The sequence below is a fragment of the Pan paniscus genome, chromosome 2 (assembly GCF_029289425.2).
Source record: "Pan paniscus chromosome 2, NHGRI_mPanPan1-v2.0_pri, whole genome shotgun sequence".
Lineage (NCBI taxonomy): Eukaryota > Metazoa > Chordata > Mammalia > Primates > Hominidae > Pan > Pan paniscus.
Genome location: NC_085926.1, coordinates 99,220,394 through 99,247,253, shown reverse-complemented (window position 1 = coordinate 99,247,253; position 26,860 = coordinate 99,220,394). Strand labels below are relative to the sequence as shown.

Below are 26,860 nucleotides of genomic sequence, written 5' to 3'. Positions count from 1 at the left end.
ACCAACCAGACCATGAAGATCGACAAAGGAAACTTGAGAGATGTAAATAGGAACAAAATTAGTAGGACTCTGATGGGTCGAGACAGGGTGAAGGAATGGCCCAAGAAGCCTTCCAGTTTCTGGCTTGGGTAACTAAGACCAATAATGAGGGCAAAGAAGCAGCTTTGTAGATGTGGCAGGGAGAATGAGTTCACTTTTGATGTGTTCATTTGAACCACCTGTGCGAAATGTGAATTGCTTGCTATTTGGGTATGAAGCCAAGGATAGGGGTCTGGGATGCCAGTGTTGCTATAGGAATCACCATTTTGGACTTAGTGCAGGCATACCTTATTTTATTGTGCTGCCCTTTATTGTGCTTCACAGATACTGCATTTTTTACAAATCAAAGGTTTATGACAACCCTGTGTCAAGCAAGTCTGTTAGTACCATTCTTCCAACAGCATGTGCTCACTTTGTGTCTCTGTCTCACATTTTGGTAATTCTCAAAATATTCGAAACTTTAAAAAATTATTTTCTTTATCTCTTATGTGATCTGTGATCAGTGATCTTTGATTATTACAATTACAATCACTATTGTAATTGTTGTGGAGTGCCATGAACAATATCCATGTAAGACAACAAGATTAATTGATAAATGTTGTTTGTGTTTCAACAACTCCACCGACTGACTTTTCCTTGGTCTCTCAGGCCTCAGGCCGTCTCCTCAGGCCTCCCTATTCCCTGAGTTACAGCAATATTGAGATTAGGCCAGTTAATAACCCGACAATGGCTTCTAAGTGTTCAAGTGAAAAGAAGAATAGCATGTCTCTCACTTTAAATCAAAAGCTAGAAATGATTAAGTATAGTGAGGAAAGTATGTCAAAAGCTGAGACAGGCCTTAAGCTAGGTCTCTTGCACCAAATAGTTAGCTAAGTTGTGAACGCAAAGGAAAAGTTCTTGAAAGAAATTAAAAGTGGGGGGCGGGGCCAAGATGGCCAACTAGAAGCAGTAGCAATCTGTGGCTCCCATCTAAAAGAACCATAACAGCATGTGAATCCTGCACTGGCAGCCAAGGTATCCAGGTTTTGTCATCAGAACTGACTAGGCAACTGGCGTGACCCACGGAGAGGAAGGAAGAGCAGTGTGGTGCCGCAGCCCCCAGCCAAGGGAGGCAGTGAGTGAGCCTGCTACCCAGCCTGGGAAAACGTGCTTTTTCCACGGAACTGTGCAACCCACAGATCAGAAGATCTCACTTGGGAGCCCACACCTCCGGGGCCTAGGGTCCCAACCACAGAACCAAGCAGATTTTCAACAGCCACTAAGCTAGAATCTGCTTAAGCCTGCGGAGCTCCCCGCGGGAGGGGCAACCAGCACCACCGCTGTGGCTGCCTGCTGTCTAAGCCCTTTGAGCTCCTTTGCAGGAGGGGCTACAGCCGACACTGGGACTGATAGCTGCCTAACAAACTAAGCTCCCAGGGTGGGGGAAGGGTGGCAGCCATCTCTATAGCTCCAGGCCATGTCTTTCCCCTGCTGGAGCCAGGGAGGCTGGACGGCTTGCTTCCAAGAGGTATACCCCACAGTCCAACACACTAGCTGTGGCAGACTGTGGACAGAGCGCCTCTTCAGGCCGGACCTTGACATGTCCCTGCTCACTGGGTGGGGCCTCCCTGCAGGAACTCCAACAACTCCATCCAGGGACTTAGGGACAGACTCTAATCTTCCTGGGCTTGAGCCTCTAGAGGGAGAGGTGGCCACAGTCTCTGCGGACGGGTAGATTTAGTCTTCCCTCCTGGTAGTGCTGAGGAATCTAGGCAACCCAGATGAGTGGGTTTCCCCACAGTGAAGCACACCCCCTCCACCAAGGGGCAAAGTGCTTTGTTAAGTGTGTCCTGTTCCCTGTGTCACCCAACTGGGTGAGACCCTCCAACAGGGGTTGTCAGACACCCTATACAGTAGCATTTCTACCGGCATCAGGTTGGTGCCCCTTGAGGTCAGAGATCACAGAGGAAGGAGCAGGCACCCATCTTTGCTGTTCTCCAGCCTCCTGGAGTGACATCTCCAGGCATGGGAGTGAACCAGATGAGTAGGGCCTGAACAGTGAACCCCTAGCAAACTGCAGCAGCCCTACAGAAGAGGGACCTGACCATTGCAAGAAAAACAAACAAACAGAAAACAACGACAACAGCATCAACAACAAAAAAATTCCCTACAAAAACCCAATCCAAGGGTCAGCAGCCTCAAGGATTGATACTAGACAAACTTAGAAAGATGAGAAAGAATCAACAAAAAAAGGTTGAAAACCCAAAAGGCCAGAGTGCCTCTTCTCCTCCAAATGATTGCAGTGCCTCTCTAGCAAGGGTGAAGAACTGGCTGGAGGATAAGATGGATGAATTGACAGAAGTAGGCTTCAGAAGGTGGGTAATAACAAACACTGCTGAGCTAAAGGAGCATGTTCTAACCCAATACAAACAAGCTAAGAACCTTGATAAAAGGTTACAGGAGCTGCTAACTAGAATAACAAGTTGAGAGAGGAATGTAAATGACCTGATGGAGCTCAAAAACACAGCATGAGAACTTCATGAAAAATACACAAGAATCAGTAGCTGAAGCGACCAAGTGGATATTAGAGTTTGAAGACTATTTTGCTGAAATAAGGCATGCAGGCAAGATTAGAAAAAAAAATGAAAAGGAACAAATGGAACCTCTGAGAAATATGGGACTATGTAAAAAAAAAACCAAACCTATGATGAGTGGAGTACCTGAAAAAGACAAGGAGAAAGGAACCAAGTTGCAAAACATACTTCAGGATATTATCCAGGAGAACTTCCCCAACCTAGCAAGACAGGCCAACATGCAAATTCAGGAAATACAGAGAACACTCTAAGATACTGCATGAGAAGATCAACCCCAAGACACATAATCATCAGATTCTCTAAGGTTGAGATGAAGAAAAAAATGTTAGAGGCAGCCAGAGACAAAGGCAGGGTTGCCAACAGAGGGGAGGAACATCAGACTAACAGTGGACCTCTCAGCAGAAACCCTACAAGCCAGAAGAGAGTGGGGGCCAATATTCAACATTCTTAAATAAAAGAATTTTCAACCCAGAATTTCATGTTCAGCCAGACTAAGCTTCATAAGTGAAGGAGAAATAAAATCCTTTCCAGACAAGCAAATGCTGAGAGATTTCATCACCATCAGGCCTGCCTTGCAAGAGCTCCTGAAGGAAGCACTGAATATGGAAAGGAAAAACTGGTACCAGCCACTGCAGAAACACACCAAAATATAAAGACCAATGACACTATGAAGAAACTGCATCAACTAGTGTGCAAAAATAACCAACTAGCATCATGATGACATAATCAAATTCACACATAACAATGTTAACCTTCAGTGTAAATGGGCTAAATGCCCTAATTAAAAGACACAGACAGGCAAATTGGATAAAGAGTCAAGACTCACTGGTGTCCTGTATTCAGGAGACCCATCTGACATGCAAAGACACACATAGGCTCAAAATAAAGGGATGGAAAATTTACCAAGCAAATGGAAAGAAAAAAAAAAGCAGGGGTTGCAATCCTAGTCTCTGACAAAACAGACTTTAAACCAACAAAGATAAAAAAAGACAAAGAAGGGCATTACATAATAGTAAAGGGACCAATTCAAAAAGAAGAGCTAACTATCCTAAATATATATGCACCCAATATAGAAGCACTCAGATTCATAAAACAAGTTCTTGGATGCCTACAAAGAGACTTAGATTCCCACACAATAATAGTGGGAGACTTTAACACTCCACTGTCATATTAGACAGATCAACAAGACAGAAAATTAACAAGGATATTCAGAACTTGAACTCAGCTCAGGATCAAGTGGACCTAATAGTTATCTACAGAACTCTCCACCCCAAATCAACAGAATACACATTCTTCTTAGTTCCACATGGCACTTATTCTAAAATTGACCACGTAACTGGAAGTAAAACACTCCTCAACAAATGTGAAAGAACTGAAATCATAACAAATAGTCTCACAGACCACAGTGTAATCCTATTAGAACTGAGGCTTAAGAAACTCACTCAAAACCACACAGTTACATGGAAATTGAACAACCTGCTCCTGAATGACTCCTGGGTAAATAATGAAATTAAGGCAGAAATCAAGAAGTTATTTGAAACCAATGAGAACAAAGACACAACATACCAGAATCTCTGGGACACAGCTAAAGCAGTGTTAAGAGGGAAATTTATAGCACTAAATGCCCACAAGAGAAAGCAGGAAAGATCTAAAATCGACATGCTAACATCACAATTAAAGAGCCAGAGAGGCAAGTGGAAACTAATCAAAAGCTAGCAGAACACAAGAAACAACTAAGATCAGAGCAGAATTCAAGGAGACAGTGACACAAAAAATCCTCCAAAAAAAAAAAAATCAATAAATCCAGGAGCTGGTTTTCTGAAAAAATTTACAAAATAGATTGACTGCTAGCTATCCTAATAAAGAAGAAAAGAGAGAAGACTCAAATAGACACAATAAATAATGATAAAGGGGACATCACCACTGATCCCACAGAATTAAAAACTGCTGGCCGGGCGTGGTGGCTCACGCCTGTAATCCCAGCACTTTGGGAGGCTGAGGTGGGCGGATCATGAGTTCAGGAGATCGAGACCATCCTGGCTAACACGGTGAAACCCTGTCTCTACTAAAATACAAAAAATTAGCCAGGCGTGGTGGCTGGCGCCTGGCGCCTGGCGCCTGTAGTCCCAGCTACTCGGGAGGCTGAGGCAGGAGAGTGGCGTGAACCTAGGAGGCGGAGCTTGCAGTGAGCCGAGATCACGCCACTGCACTCCAGCCTGGGCCACAGAGTGAGACTCTGTCTCAAAAACAACAACAAAAACTGCCGTCAGAGAATACTGTAAACACCTCTATGCAAATAAACTAGAAAATCTAGAAGACATGGATAAATTCCTGGACACATACACCCTCCCAAGACTAAATCAGGAAGAAGTCCTGAATGGATTCAGAATCCCTGAATAGACCAGTAACAGGTTCTGAAATTGAGGCAGTAATTAATAGTCTACCAACCAAAAAAAAATCCTGGGACCAGATGGATTCACAGCCGAATTCTACCAGAGATACAAAGAGGAGCTGGTACCATTCCTTCTGAAACTATTGCAAACAATTGAAAAGGAAGGACTCCTCCCTAACCCATTATATGAGGCCAGCATCATCCTACTACCAAAACCTGGAAGAGACGCAACAAAAAAAGAAAACTTTAGGCCAATATCTCTGATGAACATTGATGCAAAAATCCTCAATAAAATACTGGCAAACCCAGTCCAGCAGTACATCAAAAAGCTTATCTAGCACGATCAAACTGGCTTCATCCCTGGGATTCAAGGCTGCTTTAACATAGGCAAATCAATAAACGTAATCCATCACATAAACAGAACCAATGACAAAAACCACATCATCATCTCAATAGATGCAGAAAAGGCCTTCGACAAAATTCAACGGCCCTTCCTGCTAAAAACTCTCAACAAACTAGGTATTGATGGAATATATCTCAAAATAATAAGAGCTATTTATGATAAAAACCCACAACCAATATCATACTGAATGGGCAAAAGCTGGAAACATTCCCTTTGAAAACCAGCACAAGACAAGGATGCCTTCTTTCACTATTCCTATTCAACATAGTATTGGAATTTCTGGCCAGGGCAATCAGGCAAGAGAAAGAAATAAATGGTATTCAAGTAGGAAGAGAGGAAGTCAAATTGACTCTGATTGCAGACAACATGGTTCTATATTTAGAAAACCCCATTGTCTCAGCCCCAAAACTCCTTAAGCTGATAAGCAACTTCAGCAGTCTCAGGATACAAAATCAATGTGCAAAATACACAAGCATTCCTATATACCAATTATAGACAAGCAGAGAGCCAAATCATGAATGAACTCCCATTCACAATTGCTACAAAAAGAATAAAATACCTAGGAATACAGCTAACAAGGTATGCGAAGAACCTCTTCAAGGAGAACTACAAACCACTCACTGCTCAAGGAAATAAGAGAGGACACAAACAAATGAAAAAACATTCCATCCTCATGAATAGGAAGAAACAATATCATGAAAATGGCCATACTGCCCACAGTAATTTATAGACTCAATGCTCTTCCCATCAAACTACCATTGACATTCTTTACAGAATTAGAAAAAACTACTTAAAAAGGGCCCGTATAGCTAAGACAATCTTAAGTAAAAACAACATAGCTGGAAGCATCATGCTACCTGACTTCAAACTAGACTACAAGGCTACAGTAACCAAAACAGCACGGTACTGGTGCCAAAACAGACATATAGACCAATGGAACAGAACAGAGACCTCAGAGATAACACCACACATCTACAACCATCTGATCTTTGACAAACCTGACAAAAACAAGCTGGGGAAAGAATTCCCTATTTAATAAATGGTGCTAGGCAAACTGGTTAGCCATATGCAGAAAACTGAAATTGGACCCCTTCCTTACACCTTATACAAAAATTAACTCAAGATAGATTAAAGACTTAAATGTAAAACCCAAAATCATAAAAACCCTAGAAGAAAACCTAGGCAATACCATTCAGGACGTAGGCATGGGCAAAGACTTCATGACGAAAATGCTAAAAGCAATAGCAGCAAAAGCCAAAATTGACAAATGAGATCTAATTAAACTAAAAAACTTCCACACAGCAAAAGAAACTCTCATTAGAGTGTACAGACAACCTACAGAATGGGAGAAAATTTTGCAATCTACCCATCTGACAAAGGTCTAATATCTAGAATCTACAAGGAACTTAAATTTACAAGAAAAAAACCCCATCAAAAAGTGGGCATAGGATATAACAGCATTTCTGAAAAGAAGACATTTATGCAGCCAACAAACATACGAAAAAAAGCTCATCAATACTGGTCATTTGAGAAAAGCAAATCAAAACCAGAATGACATACCATCGCACACCAGTCAGAATGGCAATTATTAAGAAGTCAAGAAACAATTGATTCTGGCGAGGCTGTTGAGAAATAGGAATGCTTTTACACTGCTGGTGGGAATGAAAATTAGTTCAAGTATTGTGGAACACAGTGTGGTGATTCCTCAAGGGTCTAGAACCAGAAAAACCATTTGACCCAGCAATCCCATTATTGGGTATATACCCAAATGAATATAAATCATTCTGCTATAAAGACACATACACATGTATGTTTATTGCAGCACTATTTACAATAGCAAAGACATGGAACCAATCCAAATGCCCATCAATGAGAGACTGGATAAAGAAAACGTGGTGCATATACACCATGGAATACTATGCAGCCATAAAAAGGAATGAGAGCATGTCCTTTGCAGAGACATGGATGAAGCTGGAAGCCATCATCCTCAGCATACTAACCCAGGAACAGAAAACCAAACACTGCATGTTCTCATTGATAAGTGGGAGTTGAACAGTGAGAACACATGGACAAAGGAAGGAGAACAACATAAACCAGGGCTAGTCGGGGGGTGGGGGCCAAGGGGAGGGAGAGCATTAGGACAAATAGCTAATGCATGCGGGGCTTGAAACCTAGATGATGGGTTGATAGGTGCAGCAAACCACCATGGCACACGTATACCTACGTAACAAACCTACACATTCTACACTTGTATCCCGGAACTTAAAGTAAAAGTAAATAAATAAATAAATAAAAATAAATTTAAAGTGCTATTCCAGTGAGCATATTAATGATAAGTAAGCAAAACAGCCTTCTTGCTGATATGGAGAAAGTTTTAGTGGTCAGAGTGGAAGATCAAACCAGCCATAACATTCCCTTAACCAAAGCCAGATCCAGAGCAAGGCTTCACTCTTTTCAATTCTATGAAGGCTGAGAGAGGCGAGGAAGCTTCAGAAGAATAGTTGGAAGATAGCAGAGGTTGGTTTATGTAGTTAAGAAAAGAAGCTATCTTTATAACATAAGCAAGTGCTGATGCAGAAGCTGTAGCAAGTTGTCTAGAAGATCTAGCTAAGATAATTTATGAAGGTGGCTACATGGAACGACAGACTTTTAATGTGGATGAAGCAGCCTTCTATTGGACAAAGATGCCATCTAGAACTTCAATAGCTAGAGAGAAGTCAATACCTGGCTTCAGTGAAGGACAGACTGAATTTCTTGTTATGGGATAATGCAGCTAGTGACTTAAATTAGAAGGCAATACTTATTTACCATGCCAAAAATCCTAGGGCCCTTAAGAAATATGCTAAATCTACTCTACTTATGCTCTATAAATGGAACAAAAAAGTCTGATGGCACCACATCTGTTTACAGTATGGTTTACTGAATCTTTTAAGCCCACCTTTGAAACCTACTGCTCAGAAATTTTTTTTTTCCAAATATCACTGCTTATGGGCAATGCTCATAGCCACCCAAGAGCTCTGATGGGGATGTACAAGGAGATTAATGTTGTTTTCATGCCTGCCAATACAATATTTATTCTGCAGCCCATGGAGTAAGGAGTAATTTCAACTTTTCAGTGTTGTGATTTTAGAAATACTTTTCATACAGCTGCCATAGATAGTGATTTCTTTGTTGGATCTAGGCAAAGTGAACTGAAAATCTTCAGGAAAGGATTTACCATCTAGATGGCACTGACAACATTCATGACTCAATAGGTGAGATCAAAATACCAACATTAATACGGATTTGGAAGATGTTGATTCCGACTCTCATGGATGACTTCAAGGGGTTCAAGACTTCAGTAGAGGAAGTAACTGCAGATGTGGTGGAAATAGCAAGAGAACTAGACGTAGAAGTACAGCCTGAAGATGAGGCTAAATTGCTACAATTTCATAATAATACTTGAATGAATGAGAAATTTCTTCTTATGAATGAGCAAAGAAAGTTGTTCCTTCAGATGGAATCTACTTCTGGTAAAGATGCTGTGAACAGTATTGAAATGACAATAAAGGATTTAGACTATTAGATAAACTCAGTTGATAAAGAAGTGACAGGATTTGAGAAGATTGACTCCAATTTTAAGAGAACTTTTAGATAAAATGTTATCAACTGCATTACATATCACAGGGAACTCTTTCGTGAAAGAAAAAATCAATTGATGGGGCCAAATTCATTGTTGTCTTATTTTTATGAAATTGCCACAGTTACCTCAATCATCAGCAGCCATCATTCTGATTAGTCAGCAGCCATCAACTTGGAGGCAAGACCCTCCAGAAGCAGAAAGATGATGACTTGCTGAAAGCTCAGAGGATTGTTTGCATTTTTTAGCAATAAAGTATTTTAAAATTAAGGTATATACCTTTTTTAGATGTAATGTTATTGCACTTTTAATAGACTACAGTATAAAGTAAGCATAACTTTTATATACACTAGGAAACCAAAAAATATGTGACTTGCTTTATTGGGATATTTGCTTTATTGAGCTTTTATTTGGTCTGGAACCAAACCTGTAATATATCAGAGGTATGCCTGTAATTGAAACCATGAGAGTGGCTGAGATTATTCTGGGAGAGTCTGTAGAGCAAGAAGAGCAGTGAGTCATTTCTAAATGCAATGAGAGGTATTTAGAATAACAGTCTCTTTGTTTTACTGATGAGGAAATTGAGGCCTGGCACCAGAGAGATTTTGGGATTTTCCTATATAGCTAAGGAGGGGAAACTGGAACTTGAAACTGGGTCTCCTGATTCCAAGTCACTATTCCTTCTATCATATTGATCTCAAAATAACAATCCTAATTCAGGGGAAACTTGCAGGAAATTTGCTTTAGAATGCCCCTGGGGAATAATCCAATTATTGATATGATATGTCTTTTTTGTGTGAATTCTGTAGAAACAAACATCAATTATTTTATCCACATGTTTACATTGTTCTAGGATGAGAATTACTATAAATACATTAGATAAAAAATTATTTGATTCTAAATCCATGGCAGGTTTATGTAAAACTCTGCAAGTCTATAACTTTTATACGTTTATAAAATGATTGGCAGATGAAGCCTGTTATTTGAGCCCATTAAGAAAGAACATAGGAACTTCTGTGCATATAAGCAGAGACTGAATGTCAGGGTGTTGCTATAGTCACAAAACAAACTTGGTATCATTATTACCTGTTTTAATCATTTGTCTAACCATAGAGAGTACTAACATAGATTCTACCATGGTAGGGCAGTAGTGGTCTCTATGAAATAAGTTTTATTTACTCCTTAATAACTGTTGTTAACTCAGTCATTTTTATATCTTTGTTTTCCTTAGAAACTGACTTATGCAAAGGAAACTGTAAGCAGGTGAGTGTCTCTTTTTCCCAAAATTCATGTTTGGCAACACAGATGTGTCATAGCCTAATTCAAGACTCACCCCAAATTTAATGGTGCCTTTCTATTTTCTTGCCAGTTCGCAATGACCAGGCCTGTGGATAAGTCCCAAATATTTTTCCTCATTCCCAAGCCACCTTTCTTTTCAGACCATGACCACAGCCACTGTGCGCATTTGCTGTCTGAACTTATGAGGCAAACTTGCTCCTCTCTTAGATAAGAAAACAGATTTATGGTTTATATGGAGTGACCTATTGTTGTTGAGGTTTAAAGGCTAATGATGAAATTGTTATGAAATTGTACACCACAGTGGAGAATAGTTTATTAAATGATGGGTGGTGCTATGGATCAATTTATTGACTATTGATGATTATGTTCTTGAAACATAGGAATAGCATAACCTATTATGATTCTTGACTCTGTTCACTGTGGGCTTAGAGCTAAGGTCGTTTCTGGCTTCTGGGAAGTATTAGTACAAAGAAGATCACAGAAGGTAAGGGATTTTGAGCCTATAGGGGCTAAAGCTTTCCAAGTCTATTCATCCTGAGAGCATCTAAATTATAACAGCATGTGGGTAGTTATATAGGAAGGTACCACTAGAGCATGCAATCCAGGTCATAGTTCAGAATTTTGCCTCAAATTAGAGGGAAGGACAGATTGAAAAAACCAAGTAGGTGAGTCAGTGTACAGAGATCCAACCTGGGCATCAGAGTCAGGGCAAAACCATAAATGGAATATATATGTGGGTGGTAGTGGGGTATATCCAGGTTTCAAATCAAACACAAATGAATAGGAAAGAAGTGGGACTCTGTGTGGTCTTATTCAAACAGCCAATGGCACTGAGTCTATACCAGGGTGTGGGATTGAGCATTTACTTAAATATGGGGCCATGTGGTCTCTTGGGTGTGGTTTACTCTGTTTTATTTTGTACATTTATTTATTTAGAGACAGGGTCTTGCTCTGTCACCCAGGCTGGAGTGCGGTGGCATGATCACACCTCACTGCAGCCTCGTGCTCCCAGGCTTAAGTGATCCTCCACTTCTGCCTCCCAAGTAGTTGGGACTACAGGCACACACCATCATGCCCAGCTAACTTTTTTGTATTTTTCTGTAGAAACAGGGTTTTGCTATGTTGTCCAGGCTAGTTTTGATCTCCTGGGCTCAAGCAATTGGCCCGCCTCAGCCTCCCAAAGTGTTGGGATTGATTGCAGGTGTGAGCCACTATGCCTGGCCGTGTGTGGTTTCTTCACCACAGAGAGGCAGAGCTCAGAGATTCCTTGTGATTGCCATTGCAACAGACAGTGGATCTGTAAATCTATAGTTGTAATGATAGAACTAGAAGGAACCTTAGAGGTCACCTCATCCAACTTTCACAGTTTATTGGCTCGATTAACTTCTCTAAGCTCTCTCTAAGTTCATTGTGCCCGAAGCTATATCAATCATTTCGTCACAAATCTGTTTCTTTCTACGTTCCTCTCATCAGTGAATGAATGGCATTATCATCCATCTAGTTGCCCATATTCTTTTCTCTTTCTTTCTCCCTTCCTTCTCTTCTCCTATTTTCTAATTATCTCTTGATTCCATCCATTTCTTTCTGACCCCACAGTCCCTATACTAATTCATATAATCAACACTTATTTCCTGGTACAAAGGCTTGCCAAGAGGTCTCTCTACTTCCCTCTGAGCCCTCCTCTCCACCCTGGCCAGAAATCTTCAAAAGAATAAATTTGATCATGTGCCTCTCCTCTGTAAGACAATTTAATAGTTCCTCATTGCTTTTAAGATCAAAATTAACATGACCCGCAAGGCTCTTCACAGTTAGGCCTGTGCCCAGCCTCATCTGTCTCAGTTTCCTTCTCAAACTCTATGGTTCAGCCATAGTTTTTTACAGTACCCTTGAGCCATTATGTTTCCATATTTGTTGCCTGACTAACATTATCAAACATGTAATAGCATTTTAACATTTATTGATTGCTTACAGTATACTATTTTACATGTATTAATTTATTTAATCCTCTGAGTTTAGCCCTCTGAATTATGTACTTTTACTATCTTTATTTGATAGATGAAGAAACAGTATTAGAGTTTAAATAACTCAAGGTAATCCAGGTCATTTGATTCTTAAGCATCTGATTTTTAACCTCTATTAATACTGCCTTTTACTGTGTAAAATATGTCACCTCACTTAATTATTACAATAACAACAACCAAAAACCTAAGTTAGTAATACCCTTACAGGAATCCAAAATATGAATAAAATCAGTAATTGCACAAAATACCTGAAGCCTGATTCTTCTTGAAAAACCTACCATGTAGCCTTTAGCGGGTTTCTGTAGGATCCTGATGAATGAATAAAAAAAGTATCTTACTCATTTTTGTAACCCTAATAGGTAACATTCTTGAGGAAATGAACCATATTTTCTTCATCCAATCCACCATTGATGGGCACCTCGATTGATTCCATGTTTTTGCTGTTATGAATAGCTAATGATGAACATATGAGTGCATGTGGCTTTTTGATATAATGATATGGGATTGCTGGTTTGAATGGTAGCTCTGTTTTAAGTTCTTTGAGAAATCTCCAAACTGCTTTCACAGTGGCTGAACTAATTTACATTCCTACTAATAGTATATAAGCATTTATTTTTCTCTGCAACCTCATCAACATCTGTTATTTTCTCACTTTTTAGTAGCCATTCTGACTGGTGTGAGATGGTATTTCATTGTAGTTTTGATTTGCATTTCCCTGAGTGTTACTGATGCTGAGCATTTTTTCATATATTGACCTCATGTATGTCTTCTTTTGAGAAGTGTCTTTTCCTTTGCCTACTTTTAAATGGGGTTATTTGCTTTTTGCTGGTTGAATTGTTTAAATTCCCTATAGATTCTGGATATTAGACCTTTGTCAGATGCCTAGTTTGTGAATATTTTCTCCCATTCTGTAGGTTGTCTGTTTAGTATGTTGATAGTTTATTTTGCTGTGCAAAAGCTCTTTAGTTTAATGAAGTCCCACTTGTCAATTTTTGTTTTTGTTGCAATTGCTTTTGGGGGCTTGGCCATAAATTCTTTGCCAAGGCCAATGTTGAAAAAGATATTTTCTAAGTTTTCTTCTAGAATTTTTATAGTTTGAGGTCTTACATTTAAATATTTAATCAATTTTTAGTTAATTTTGGTATATGATAAAAGGTAGGGTTCCAGTTTTTTTTATTCTACATATGGCTAGCCAGTTATCCCAGCAGCATTTATTGAATGGGGAGTCCTTTCCCCATTGTTCATTTTTGTCAGACTTGTTGAAGATCAGATGGTTGTAGATGTGAAGCTTTATTTCTGAGTTTTCTATCCTGTTCCATTGGTCTATTTGTCTGTTTTTGTACCAGTACCTTTCTGTTTTGGTTACTGTAGCCTTATAGTGTGGTTGGAAGTTGGATAGTGTGATGCCTCTGGCTTTGTTCTTTTTGCTTAGGATACTTTGGCTATTCAGGCTCTTTTTTGGTTCCACATGAATTTTAAAGTAGCTTTTTCTAATTCTGTGAAGAATGACATTGCTAGTATGATAGGAATAGCATTGAATCTGTAAATTGCTTTGGGCAGTATGGTCATTTTAATGACATTGATTCTTCCAATCCATGAGCATGAGACTTTTTTGATTGATTCAGCTTTGGGTGTGGCCAAGGTTGCCACACTGTAAATTTTGCAAAGGCTATGTTTCCATATTAATTAATCATGGTTACAAGCTAAGTACATTTTGTTCCAATAGATTCTGTGTTACTATACCCTGACAGTAACACAATATTCCTGAAAACCTAACTTCAGACCTTACTGGATTTCATCATTCAAAGAGGAAAAATTTAGATCTGTGCTTTTTTCCTGCTAAGAGATTTATTTCTTGCATAATGTATCAACTAATAAATAACTGATCAGAGTGCACCTCATTCACAACTACTAGGAGGTGATTAGAGAAGGAGGGGAAATGAATGAAAGTCTGTTAATTGGCTAAAGCATAATGGGTTTTCTCTGGAGCTGCCCCAAATTGATCATCTCATTCATTTCCTTGGGTTCTCCTGCCTGCTGATTCAAACTGTCCCATCTTTCTGTGCATCAGCTGGAAACAAACACCTTCATTCTCTCCTTCACCATCCCAACTCCCAAGAGGAATTTTTACAAAGAAGATAGAATGATTCTGCTCATGTGAAGAGAAAGTTTTCCATCATAAGAACTAGCCTATAATGCAGCACATGCCATCGGAAGCTAGACTGGTAATGCGAGGCATATATAGTGTGAGTACATATATCTACAAATGTTGAGGCAGTATAATTTCCAAGCATTCAAAGTACTGATATGCACTTAAATGTTAAAACATCATAAAGATGCCAAGGGGAAGAGAGGTGAGACTTTTTCTTCATTATCTTGTCATAGGATTAGGCTGGTAGACTTCATGGTAGACCACTATAAGAGGTAGACCATAATTTATTTTTCTGGATTGGATATTGAAGCATGCCATTTCACTCTAAATCTGGGCCTAATAACTAAAAATACTAACATATCAGCAGTTACTTAGAATATTGTAAAAAGCTTCTTACTCACAAGAATGGACAATGATATTTGCCCTTTTAAATGTTTTAGAATAACCATACTCAATAATCACCTAATTAGAGTCATTTTAATAAAATTAAAAATATTAGCTAATACTAATGTATTAGTTATAGGCCAGACATTGTTCTAGGTACTTTATTACTTGTATTAATTTACTTAATCCTCTGAACAATATAATGAGGTAGGTATTAATATTATCCTTCTCTTAAAGAGAAGGAAATTATGGCATAGAGAATTTAAGGGACTTGTCCAAGGTCACAAAGCCAGTATTCAACCCCTATGCTATAATGCATATGTATTTAAATTATTAGAATATTTTACATCATTCAGAGATTAAAAAATCAGTTTTCTTTGTTGTACATATATGTGTGTGAATGAGAAAGACAAACATGAAGAATGAAAAAAAGTATTTAAATGGTTTCTATAATTTACATACTAAAAGCCCAGACTTCATCACTACACCATGTATCCATGTTACAAAATGGCACTTGTACCCCCTAAATCTACCAAAATTTATAAAAATTTAAAATTAAAAATGATATAATGAACTTTTCTATAGATATTTGTACCAATTTCAAAATCATATCTGCTGAAATTCAAAGGAGCTAACTTCAAATGAAGAAAGATTTAGAAAGTAACTACTTTATATTAGACAGACTTCTCCATGATAATGTTTCTCAAACCATCAGTTGTCAGCATATTGAATATGTACCATGTGGCCTGGCTGTGAGTCCATGCAATAAGGCAGTATATGAGAGAGACAGAGCTGTAGACAGGAGAGATATTGAAATTTTAGTGTTTCTCTTATCAACAACTTGTGCTAAATCTTGGTTGTTTCACTTTAAATAAAAATACCTGTTTCTCAGGCTTTAAGAAAACATCAAATGATCAAGAATAGGATTCCTAGAAGAGCAGGAAGTCTATGTCTTTCTGTGTCTGTAGCACATTCAGTGAGAGTAGGGGCAGAATGTACTGATCCCTGTGTGTCTTTCTGTCAGGGATGTGGCCTAGTGCAGCGTTATCCTTTTGGTGCACACTGGCAGTACTCTTGGGGCAAAGATGGACCAGTAGAGGGATAGTGGTGTTACTCCCTGACCTCTTATGAGATGACATATCCCCAACCCTACCATCATCCCTTACACATCTGCATTTATAGACATATAGAGCTTTACATTTTAACAAGATTTTTTACATTTAATTGTCACAATTACCCTATGAAATTTTTGCAGGATGAAATTCTCTGAGTTCACAAAACTTAATGAGACTTGTTTACAATTCCAGTCGTTAAGTGACAGAAAAATGGAACTATCAAATTAGTTAACAGTCTCTGGGACATTCTAGCAATGTCAGCAAAAGGAAAGTTAACTAATTTGATGGTTGTGGTTTATTAGAAAGCAAGAATTCAGTAATGGTTCTATTTTTTTACAGTTTTGTTTCTTTAAAAAAAAGGTTAAATTATGAAATATCTCAGACATAGAGACAAATATTAAGCCTACTCTGACTCTGGCCCTCTCAAACTTGTGCTGCAGGAGATGATGGTAACTACAGTAAGCAGATGGCATTGGAGGTGCATTGAAATCCTGTGTGCACAGCTAGGACAAGGAATATTACTTCTTTTAGAAACTGCTAGGCACAGATTTTGAGTCTGTCCTAAATATACATGAATTTGTTTGTTTAATGCCTACTAAGGATATTTATGCATTCTCCTTTTGCCATTCAAATGATTTTGTTTTTTTTTTTGTTCATATTGATAAATAAATCTTGATTTAGTTTCTTGAATTGAATATTAGAATTTGTTTACCAATAAAAATATTGATTCATTGGATTCATTAAAACAATAAGTCTCTTTTACTGGAAAGTTCTCTACTCTCTGGGAAGGTTTACTAAGAAGAGCACTGGACTGGGCATCAAGAGACTTTTTCTTTTTGCCTCTACCTGGCTACTTCGATTTTGGATAAATGACTCAAACAATCTGATGCAATGTTTTTTATCTATAAACTGAGAAGATGGAAGACAACTCATATTTATGATGACATCTCTATGTGAATGTCAAGTAGACATTTCAAACTCAACACATCCACAACTGAACTCCTGGTTCTCCCATGCCCTCAACCCAATTAACTCTGCATTTCTATTGGTGACAACTTTATTGTGTCTGTCATGCAGACCAAAACTTTGTGATCATGCTTTATATTTCCGTTTCTCCCACACCTCACATCCAATCCATCAAGAAATTCTGTTGCCTGTAGATTCAAAATATATCTCGAATCTGATCACTTTTCACCATCTTCACTGCCACCACCCTGGTATGAGCCACCAGCATCTTTTATTCTTATAATAGCTTCTTAACATGTCTAACCCTTTCCCAACTACAGTACATTTTCAACACAGCAGCCAGAGTTATTTTTTATTTTTCTTATTAGTCTATATATTTGTCAGCTAAGGGGATTTTAACATTTGCTTAGAACAGTGTTTATCAAACTTTTCTCCCAAAGTCCTCAGTGGCAGAAAATATGGGCAGTATAGCTCAGAGTTTTTTGTTTTGTTTTGTTTTTGCAAATCCAAACTTCCTTTTCTTTTCTTAAGACTTCATGCACTCTTTTGTATTTTGCTATGTAGTATATCAGTATGTATAAATTTTATATAAATTGATTTATTTCCTCAAATATCACACAAAATGGAAGCTTTGGAAATGGAGCCAAGTCTACTCTGTGGCTTCTGGCCATCTACTGTATACTCTGTATATATGTACCATGTTGGAAAGAGTCTTAGAACAAACAAATTGATGGGGTTTATTCAAAAACTTTCTATGAAAACAAAACACCTTCATCATATAGTTAGTTCTACTATAACATGATATATTATTTCCTAAAAATTGTTGAAAATCATGTGATAAAAACTACAGGGGCAATGGGAATAATAAAGTTAGGGGCACAATACCCAAAAACTTTGTCAACAATACATTTAAAAAAAAAAGGAAACTAGTGGCTGGCGCGGTGGCTCAACGCCTGTAATCCCAGCACTTTGGGAGGCTGAGGCAGGCAGATTACTTGAGATCAGGAGTTCAAGACCAGCCTGGCCAACATGGTGAAATCCCGTCTCTACAAAAATACAAAAAAAATTAGCCAGGCATGGTGGCGTGCACCTGTAATCCTGACTGCTCGGGAGGCTAAGGCAGGAGAATAGCTTGAACCTGAGAGGCAGAGGTTGCAGTGAGCCGAGATTGCGCCACTGCACTCCAGCCTGGGCAACAACAGAGTGAGACTCCATCTCAAAAACAAACAAAAAGTAACCTAATAAAAATGATGGCACAGTTTACATGTCCCATGTGGTTAAGAAATACACAAATACCATAATAAATATGTCACTTAACCTTGATGAATTTCTGACATTTGTTCGTAAAATTGGACACTGGAAAGATTGTAGCTTATAAATTATTGTAAAGTGATGGAAGGAGAGTTATGTGAAGAAGGACAGAAAGTTGTAACACTATACGAGGGTAGGTGTGGTTCATAACTCATGGGTGAACTAAGGTAGCTGGAAGATGTCTGAAGTGTTGGGCATGAGAGTGCTTGGTGTATTCCTGCGTGGTCTCTGTTCATCTGGGTGGTTTTGTTTGTTCATCTAGTGTTTCTCACAATGAAATTGGGTATAGGTAAAGGAGAAATCTGTATTATGCTCAACTGTTTCTTAATATATTAATCATGTTGAAACAAATTTACAAATAAATAGCATAGCAGAACTGACTGTATGTATCATGTATCTCTATTGATAAGTCACTGCCTGTACTAGGTATAAATAATAGAGGATACAAGATATTCACTATTCTTAGAAAATAAGGCATATAAAGAAATAACAATACATAACTAAAATATAAGTGAATTTTGAAAATTTAAAAATTTGTATTCTGCCTGAAACTAGGGCAGATGAGGTTGAAGTGGGGTGGAGACTGCCGACTGTGGGAGATGCTGAAGGGGGTGACATGGGGCTAGCTCACACTGGGAGTGATACCATAGGAGTGGCCTAAGAATTTACTCAGCCTGTCTTTCTCCGCTTGAATATTACCATCATCCATTAAAACCCTTATTTGCCCACGATTTCCATGGACCACAAAGCCAAATATATATATTTTTTCAGCAAATATTTTATTCTCTTTGGGATGACATGTGTCACTACTCCATTAACTCCTGTTTCCACTATTCAAATTTATTTTTATAAATTTTTTGAGATTATTTTTGTATTCTCTGTGTAAAGAGATTCTTGTATTAGTTTTCTACTGCTGCTTTAACTAATTAGTCTGACCTTGGCAGCTTAAAACAACATAGATTATCTTATAGTTCTGCAGTTCAAAAGCCTCCTTTGGGTCTCAAAGTATCAGCAGGGCTGTGTTCCTTTTTAGAAGCTGTAGGGGAGAATCTGTTTTCTTGCCTTTTCTAGCTTCTACAGACCACCCACATTTCTTGGCTCATGGCCCACTTCCATCTTCAAAGACAGCAATGGCCGGTGGAGTCTCTCTCACATTCCATCACTCTGACTTTCTTCTGTCTCCCTCTTCCACATGAAAGGGTCCCTGTGATTACATGGAGCCTACTGGATAACCCAGCATACTCTGCCTATTTTAAGATCTGCCGATTAGCAAGCTTAATTCTACTTGCAACCTTAATTCCCCTCTCTGGGAATTAAGATATGGCCCTCTTTGGGAGGCTAGTATTCTGCCAATCACAATTCTCTGTAATTTAAATTGCAGACCTCTATGCAAACTCTAATACATCTGCTAATGTATGTCTTGCACCAAATACTCTGCTATATCCTATTTTAAACATCTCCTGCTATCAGTTGCCAACTCTTAAAAAGAACATTTTCTGCCTGTATTCAGGACCTTAAATTCTGTCTTTCCTCTTGGAAACCTCTGCCTGTCATTGTTTCTCTCTTTCTCCTGAGTCTCCAACTTCCTTCTTTACTAACTCTTTCCCATTAGTATTTAAACATGCTGAAGTCCTACTCATGTTACCTATTTTTAAAACAGCCCGCATTTATCTCCATTATAGCCAGACATCTTGAAAGAATGTCCACTTAGCTCCAATCACTCCTTAAACTCCTGCCATCTGGTTTTACGGTCACATCCCCAATAACGAGTGCAAGGCTCATCCTAGGATATGTGCTTACTAAATATTTGTTAAATTAATAACAGAATTTCTACCTAATCACCCAAGTCTATTATCAGGTCTCTGGTGATATTCTCAGTATAAGGACTGCTCTTTGGGATTGTGTGTGTGTGTCTCAATTAATTTACATTTGTAGTTGAGAATTGTAGTTGAGAATACCCATCATGGATCACTATATATATATAATTTTTTTTTTTTTTGCAACAGTCTCGCTCTGTCACCCAGGCTGGAGTGCAGTGGCCCGATCTCAGCCCACTGCAACCTCCACCTCCGAGGTTCAAGCGATTCTCCTGCCTCAGCCTCCCGAGTAGCTGGGATTACAGGCATGTGCCACTATGCCCAGCTAATTTTTGTATGTTTTTTAGTAGAGATGGGGTTTCGCCATGTTGGCCAGGCTGGTTTCGAACTCCTGACCTCAGGTGATCCGTCCACCTCGGCCTCCCAAAATGCTGTGATTACAGGCATGAGCCACTGTGCCTGGCCTATATATATATATTTTCAGCAAATGTTTTATTCTGTTTGGGATGATATATGTCACTGTCCCATTAACCCCTGTTTTATATTTGTTTAGCATTTCATACTTTTTCTGATGCTTCTGCATATATTTTATTTAATTTTTGTCAACACCTTCTTGAAATAGGCAGACGTGGAGGTGTTCTTGTTTTAAAGGGTAAGTTTTTGAGGCCCAGAGCAACTAAGGTATTTCCCTAAATCATACACAAAGTTAATGATACATCTAGGACTAGCACTCAGGTTTCTTAACTCCTTTCTTTGAGTTCTTTTGTGGTCACATGTGATTATAGTAACATATTCGAGAGCAAAGCAAAGTATAGAAGATATCAAGGGGAGCAGGAATCTGCATATGAACCTGTGCTTGGCTTGTTTTACAATGTCTTTAAATATATGTTCTATGTGGCTATGAGCAGCTGTTGACATGATCCCACCTGAATTCCATTGACATGATTAGGTAGTAGTGGTGAAGAATGAATAATGTGCTGGATGAAATGAGGAGAGGAGATAGTAAGGGGTTGTATGTTATTAGTATTAAGCTAAAGATCTTAGCTGAACAGCTTCAACTTTGTGGTTTGACTTAGAAATTAAGCAGTATTTCTCTTTCCAAGCTCAATACACCTCTGTGTTCCAGTGCTGTGGTGAGTGACATTTTAAAGGATCTCTGCAGGGGGAATACTTAATGAAAACATGTAAAAGGATTCTTGTTGTTAAGTGTTCTTTACCGTCTCTTGAAAGGAGAGTGGGTGGTTGAGGGATTAAGAGTTGGAGTGTAGGCAAGTGATTTAAATTACTAAGAGTTTCCTACTTATCACTATTAAAATAATGTTATTTTGAATTCAGCAAGGTGAAATCTAGTTCAACTGAAGTAAACTTCTCCATTCTGAATGCTTGCTTAGTTAGAGAATTAGCATAAATTTGATTTGATGTCGGAGACAATTTAACTCACCCCAGGTGAAGTCCGGTTTCTCTGCTACCTCATTGCAACATCCTATTCGAGTTGCTGTGTTGTGCTTTCATACCTTTGCCTTATTGTGATCCTTATATCTGGTTGCTCTCCATAGAACAACTCTAACCAGGTTCCCCTTCCTCTTTCTGGGACCTTACACACTGACTTTTAGGTCATTTAGCTTTTATAGGCCAGTATCATGAAGGCCAAGTGAAACCCTTCTAAAGAGTAGGGATCACATAAGGGCCATGTTGTGAAGCAGTGATTTGAGATGAGTAAGAATGAGGTTTCTGGCATCCAGTGGGCCTATTTTACATAACAGCTTCTCCATTGGCTTAGCTGTGTGACCCTGAGCAAATTCTTAACCTCTTCTAGCATTAGTTTCCTCATCAGTCTAAATGGGATCATAGGATCTCCTTCTTAAGGTGGTTGCCAGAATTAAGTTAGTTAACCTAAATAAAGCACTTAGCAGTGTATGACACATGATGAGTGCTCAGTAAAGTTACTTGTAATTATTCTTGCTGTTATTATTGAAAGAGAACTGGATACAATTGGGAATTTTTGTGTGAGCCTGGGAAAGTTGCTTTACCTGTTTGGACCTTATTTCTTTCATCTATGAAATGAAGGTACTGGGAAGGAGTACTGCCATGTGGACAATTGATGGACCCTATTCAGGCCTGATTATGTTAATGTTTCTTCCGAATGCATCTGAATCCCATTTTTTTCAGCTCCATCCTCTGTAACCCAAGAAGCCTCTTAATGCTTCCTCATCACTCATGCTGTCCTCTGCTCATCAAAATAACTTGTCCAGATGTCATATCCCTTTAGGTTCTTCTAGATGAAACTTAATAAGCAATTTTATGCAAATGTGCTCTAAATAAACAATACTGATGAGTTTTGTGTAATAGTTTAACATCTTACTTTTTTAGATAGAATTTTTAAAACCAGAAAGATCTTTATGGTGAAGTTTTTTTTTTTTTTAACTTATGTTTCTCAAATTTTCTGCCAAAGCCTGGGCATTTAGAAAACATGCCCCTAATTTACCCTCCCATACCAGCTCCAATCATAAAATGTCTTTGAATTATCATATTTTATCTTCATATTCACTTAAACTTTATATTCTATTCCATAATATAGCTATGTTTGTTATAATATTAAAACGTTTTAAGTTATACATCAGTTCTTATTTAGCTCCTAACCTGTTTAAGCTTGTAGTAAAACTGATGCCTCAAAGTGTGTGCCATGTTTATCTCCAGGCTTTGAGTACCTCTATAATCTACTTTAGAGCAGTAGGTTGATCTAAAGGTGTGTGGCTCTGAAGATGTGACTTACTGGGCACATCACAGACCTGGGCACGTCTATGAGGGAGATATTTTTGACTGTTGATCAAATTACTTTAGGAAGTTGACTTGGTAGCATTGAAGAGAGTTTTTATTTATTTATTTATTTATTTAGAGGCAGAGTCTTCCTCTGTCACCCAGGCTGGAGTGCAGTGGCACAATCTTGGCTCACTGCAGCCTCTGCCTCCTGGGTTCAAGTGATTTTCATACCTCAGCCTCCTGAGTAGCTGGGATTACAGGCATGTGCCACCATGCCTGGCTAATTTTTGTATTTCTAGTAGAGACGGGGTTTCACCATGTTGGCCAGGCTGGTCTCGAACTGCTGGCCTCAAGTGATCGACCCGCCTGGACCTCTCAAAGTGCTGGGATTACAGGCATGAGCCACTGTGCCCGACTTGAAGAGAGTTTTTAATTGCTATGAGTTGAAAACAGACAATCACCACTGATCCAATATCTTTGGAAAAGGTTAAGGGGATAGCCCTTTTCCTCTTAGGACATGTGTACAAACTTGAAAATTCTAAAATGTTCCCAGATTACTGTAATTTAACTTTTATAGCTTTGGGATATGTGAAAATATGGACTTGTGGAAACCTATTTTCTTTCCTTTAGGAGGAGAGGCTTTCTTAGATTATCTTCTGATCTCTTCTTATCTTTGCTTGCAATTGCAGAGTGGCATGGTAAAACAACAGCCAGGAGACCTGATGCCTGTTAGCAATGGGGCCTACAGCAAATAATTTCTCTAAGCTTGACTTTCTTTATATAAATTGGTTTTATGATTTCAATGATCTCTCAGATGAGATCAGGTGTGTGGTTTTATGTTCCTTCTAGCAGCCACTACTTTCTTGTCTGTACTACTTGTCTCATCTGTAATTATTGATTTAGTGTGTATAATTTCTATAAGACTGTAACCTTCATATACAATGGGTGTTTTGCTCACAATTATATGCCAAGTACCTTCTACATTGCCTGGCACATAGTATTCATTTATCCCCAAAATATATTTTTAATGCCTACTAAATGGCAGGTACTGTTTTAGGCACTGGAAAATACAGCAGGAATATATTAGTCAAGGTCTCCAATCTCATGCAGTTTAGATTCTTAATACATTCTTGTTCAATAGAACATCTGTGGTGATGGAAATGTTCTTTACCATCTTGTCCAGTATGATGGCCATTAACCACATGCAGCTATTAAGCACTTGAAATGTGGCAGGTGTAAATGAGGAACTGAGTTTTTAACTTGGTTTAATTTTAATTAAATTGCTATGCATGTCCAGTGGCTACCATTTTGGGCAATATTGTGCTAGAGGACTAAGGCATTAGAGACAGAGAAAAATAAGAAGATAAATAAAATTTCACATAGTGATAAGAACTGAGAAGAGAGAAAACAGGGTGATGTAAAGATAACTAGGGAAGAATTCTAGGTAGGGTGATTCTAGTGGAGTAGGCATCAATAAATATAAAATAAATAAATTATGAAGTTTTAATTTTAAAAACTTTGCTTTTTGGTACTTTTGCTTGGGAGCCCTTAATTGGTGATCTAGTGCTTTCCTTTTTGGAAAACAATCCCAAAAATCCCAAAATAAACTCTCATGTGTCTGTCATTTTGTTAACTGCAAACATTTTTTTTTTCTAGCTCTGAACTGTCTTCTCCAGTTCCTGTTGGTGATACTTCAACATTGGGAGGTATACTTTTGTGTCTTTATTCACTTTTCTTTTAAAATTATTTATGGTTTAAGACAGTCTCTCAAACAAGTACATTTTTTGCAGCTTACTTTTTAAAAATATCAGATTTCTCTTTTTTAATACGTTTTTCAAGAGTCTCAAGAAAAAGTAACTTTTAAAAATTTATTTTATGGCATTATGTTGTGGGTACCTAAAACTCCTTAATCATTAAGTATATAATACAAGTCAGAACACCACTTAAAACAAATGTATGAGCTAATGAATTATTTTAAGGCAAACACTCTGTAGCCACCACTAATGTCAAAACGTAGAACCATTCTAACGCCACCATTTGTCATTCGTCACATGAGAGGTTCCCAGAGTAAGGATTCTCTTATTGCATTCTGTGGTATAGTTTAACATGTTCCTTTGCCCAGTATATTTCTTGTAAATTGGTAATTCATTTCTTTATTTTTAATTAAAAAACCCCACAAACTTCTCTGTGTTAGAAATTTCAAACATCTACAAAAATAGAATAACATGATAAGGTCCAGTTTTAACACTTGTCAATTCACAACCAATTTCCAACCTTTACCCACTTCTCCTCTCTGGTAGAGGAGTTACTTCTTTTAGTATGTGTCCCCTTTACTAGATAGCTCCTTAAGTAGAGGAATATTGTCTTTGTGTTCCTAGTGTCTTGTGCAGAGTCTGGCATATAGTAGGTGCTCAATATATGCTTGTTGAACGTACCACAATTATTTCTTGTTCTGAGAAGGCTCCATACAAATATGTCTTGAGGTTAGAATGCACTGAATTTCCAGGACAATAAAACAAACTATTTATAGGAATGGTTTTTGAAGTCAGTTCCTTATTTCCTGATAGGAATTCTGACTTAATCGAGGACTGAATTCATGCATATGTTTTTGCTTTTCTTCTCAGACACTACTCTCAGTGTTCCACATCCAGGGGTGGACGCCTATGAAGGTGCCTCAGAGAGCAGCTTGGAAAGGCCAGAGGAGAGTGTGAGTGATGCTCTGTTTTGTTAGTTAGTTTCTAACATGGAACATAGAGATTAAGAGAGAGTTTATCTCCCATTGCTGGACTACACAGGACTTCATGTAGTGTCTTGTTAGAAAAACGACGTGGATCCTAAAACCAGTACATTAAAAACAATTTTGAGATTCCTTGGAGAACTGAGTAAATCTGCTCTTATTGGTGAGTTTTTGGTGAGAGCTTCGAATTATAAATGAAGTGGACTGTCATTGAGGTAAGCCCACTGCCTCTTGTGGCCTCTGTGACATGATTTTCTATGGTGGTTTTGCCTATGTTCTTCTCACCCTTAATAGACCAGATCTTAGCCTTCTTTAGTGGGTAATAATATACATTTTATGTAGTTTAAAAGTCAAAAAGTACCATGCATTGTGAATATACCATTATTAATAGAAACCTGTCCACTAAACAACACTAAATCCTATAGCTGAGTCTCTATCACAAAAGATACATACAGGTTAACAAAAAATTTACACATTGCCCAGGAATATAGAAACATTGTGTTAGATATTTAAATACTGCATTTAAAAAATTAGGGGGTTCACAAATCCTGTTTTTTTTTTAATATAGAGCAAACTCTGACAAAATATATCCACTAGGAAGATGCAATTTAGTTATCTTGCACCTTCACTTCCCAACGTGGACATTTTAACTTACATGAAATCAGGTTAAGTCGCTCCACTCTGCCTCATCACCCTCCCTGTCACTGAACAAGGCTGGTGGTAATCCCTAGAGTGGATACCCGAATCAATACTTTTATCCTAAGTATAACCGTGTTCCAAGTAGATGGTGCTAGCAAATATTGGCATTTGATAAATATTTGTGAATGAATGAATAAAAAGTGATACTGCAGCTCTGAACTTGAGGCAGAATAGCTATGATTTAGATCTGGAAACATTTATAGAATGAGATAGAATTCACTTTAATAGAAATTAAGGAATTGTATGCAATCAATTGGAACGTTAATATCCAAAACAGAGGATTTAAGCCAATTTATAGAACCAGTAGGAAAACAAAACAATATAGAGATACCTAACAAAAATTAGTTTGCTGTAGCTCTGGTTCACAATGAAGCCCAAGGTAGTTTTATTGTGCACCTATTTTCCTAATGCATTTTCCCATCTACTCTTCTAGAAATTATATACCATATTTCAGTTCTGTTGGGATTTATCCTATAAATTATAATGTGTATTCAACCTAACAAATTTTAAGTTTTTCAACATCTTTATTCTTATCCTGAGCAACATAGGAACATTAGAACATTGTAATTCAAA

At 38.1% G+C, this 26,860-nt stretch overlaps 1 protein-coding gene across 1 annotated transcript in view; it reads left to right on the top strand.

Annotated features, from left to right (window-relative positions):
* Positions 1-26,860, top strand: part of IMPG2 (interphotoreceptor matrix proteoglycan 2) — a 90,692-nt gene that overhangs the window by 18,610 nt on the left and 45,222 nt on the right. Inside the window, exons 4-6 of the mRNA XM_003821920.4 lie at positions 10,258-10,289; positions 24,508-24,557; positions 25,476-25,558. Of these exons, the coding sequence (XP_003821968.2) occupies positions 10,258-10,289; positions 24,508-24,557; positions 25,476-25,558 (165 nt within the window). The remainder of the gene's footprint in view (positions 1-10,257; positions 10,290-24,507; positions 24,558-25,475; positions 25,559-26,860) is intronic.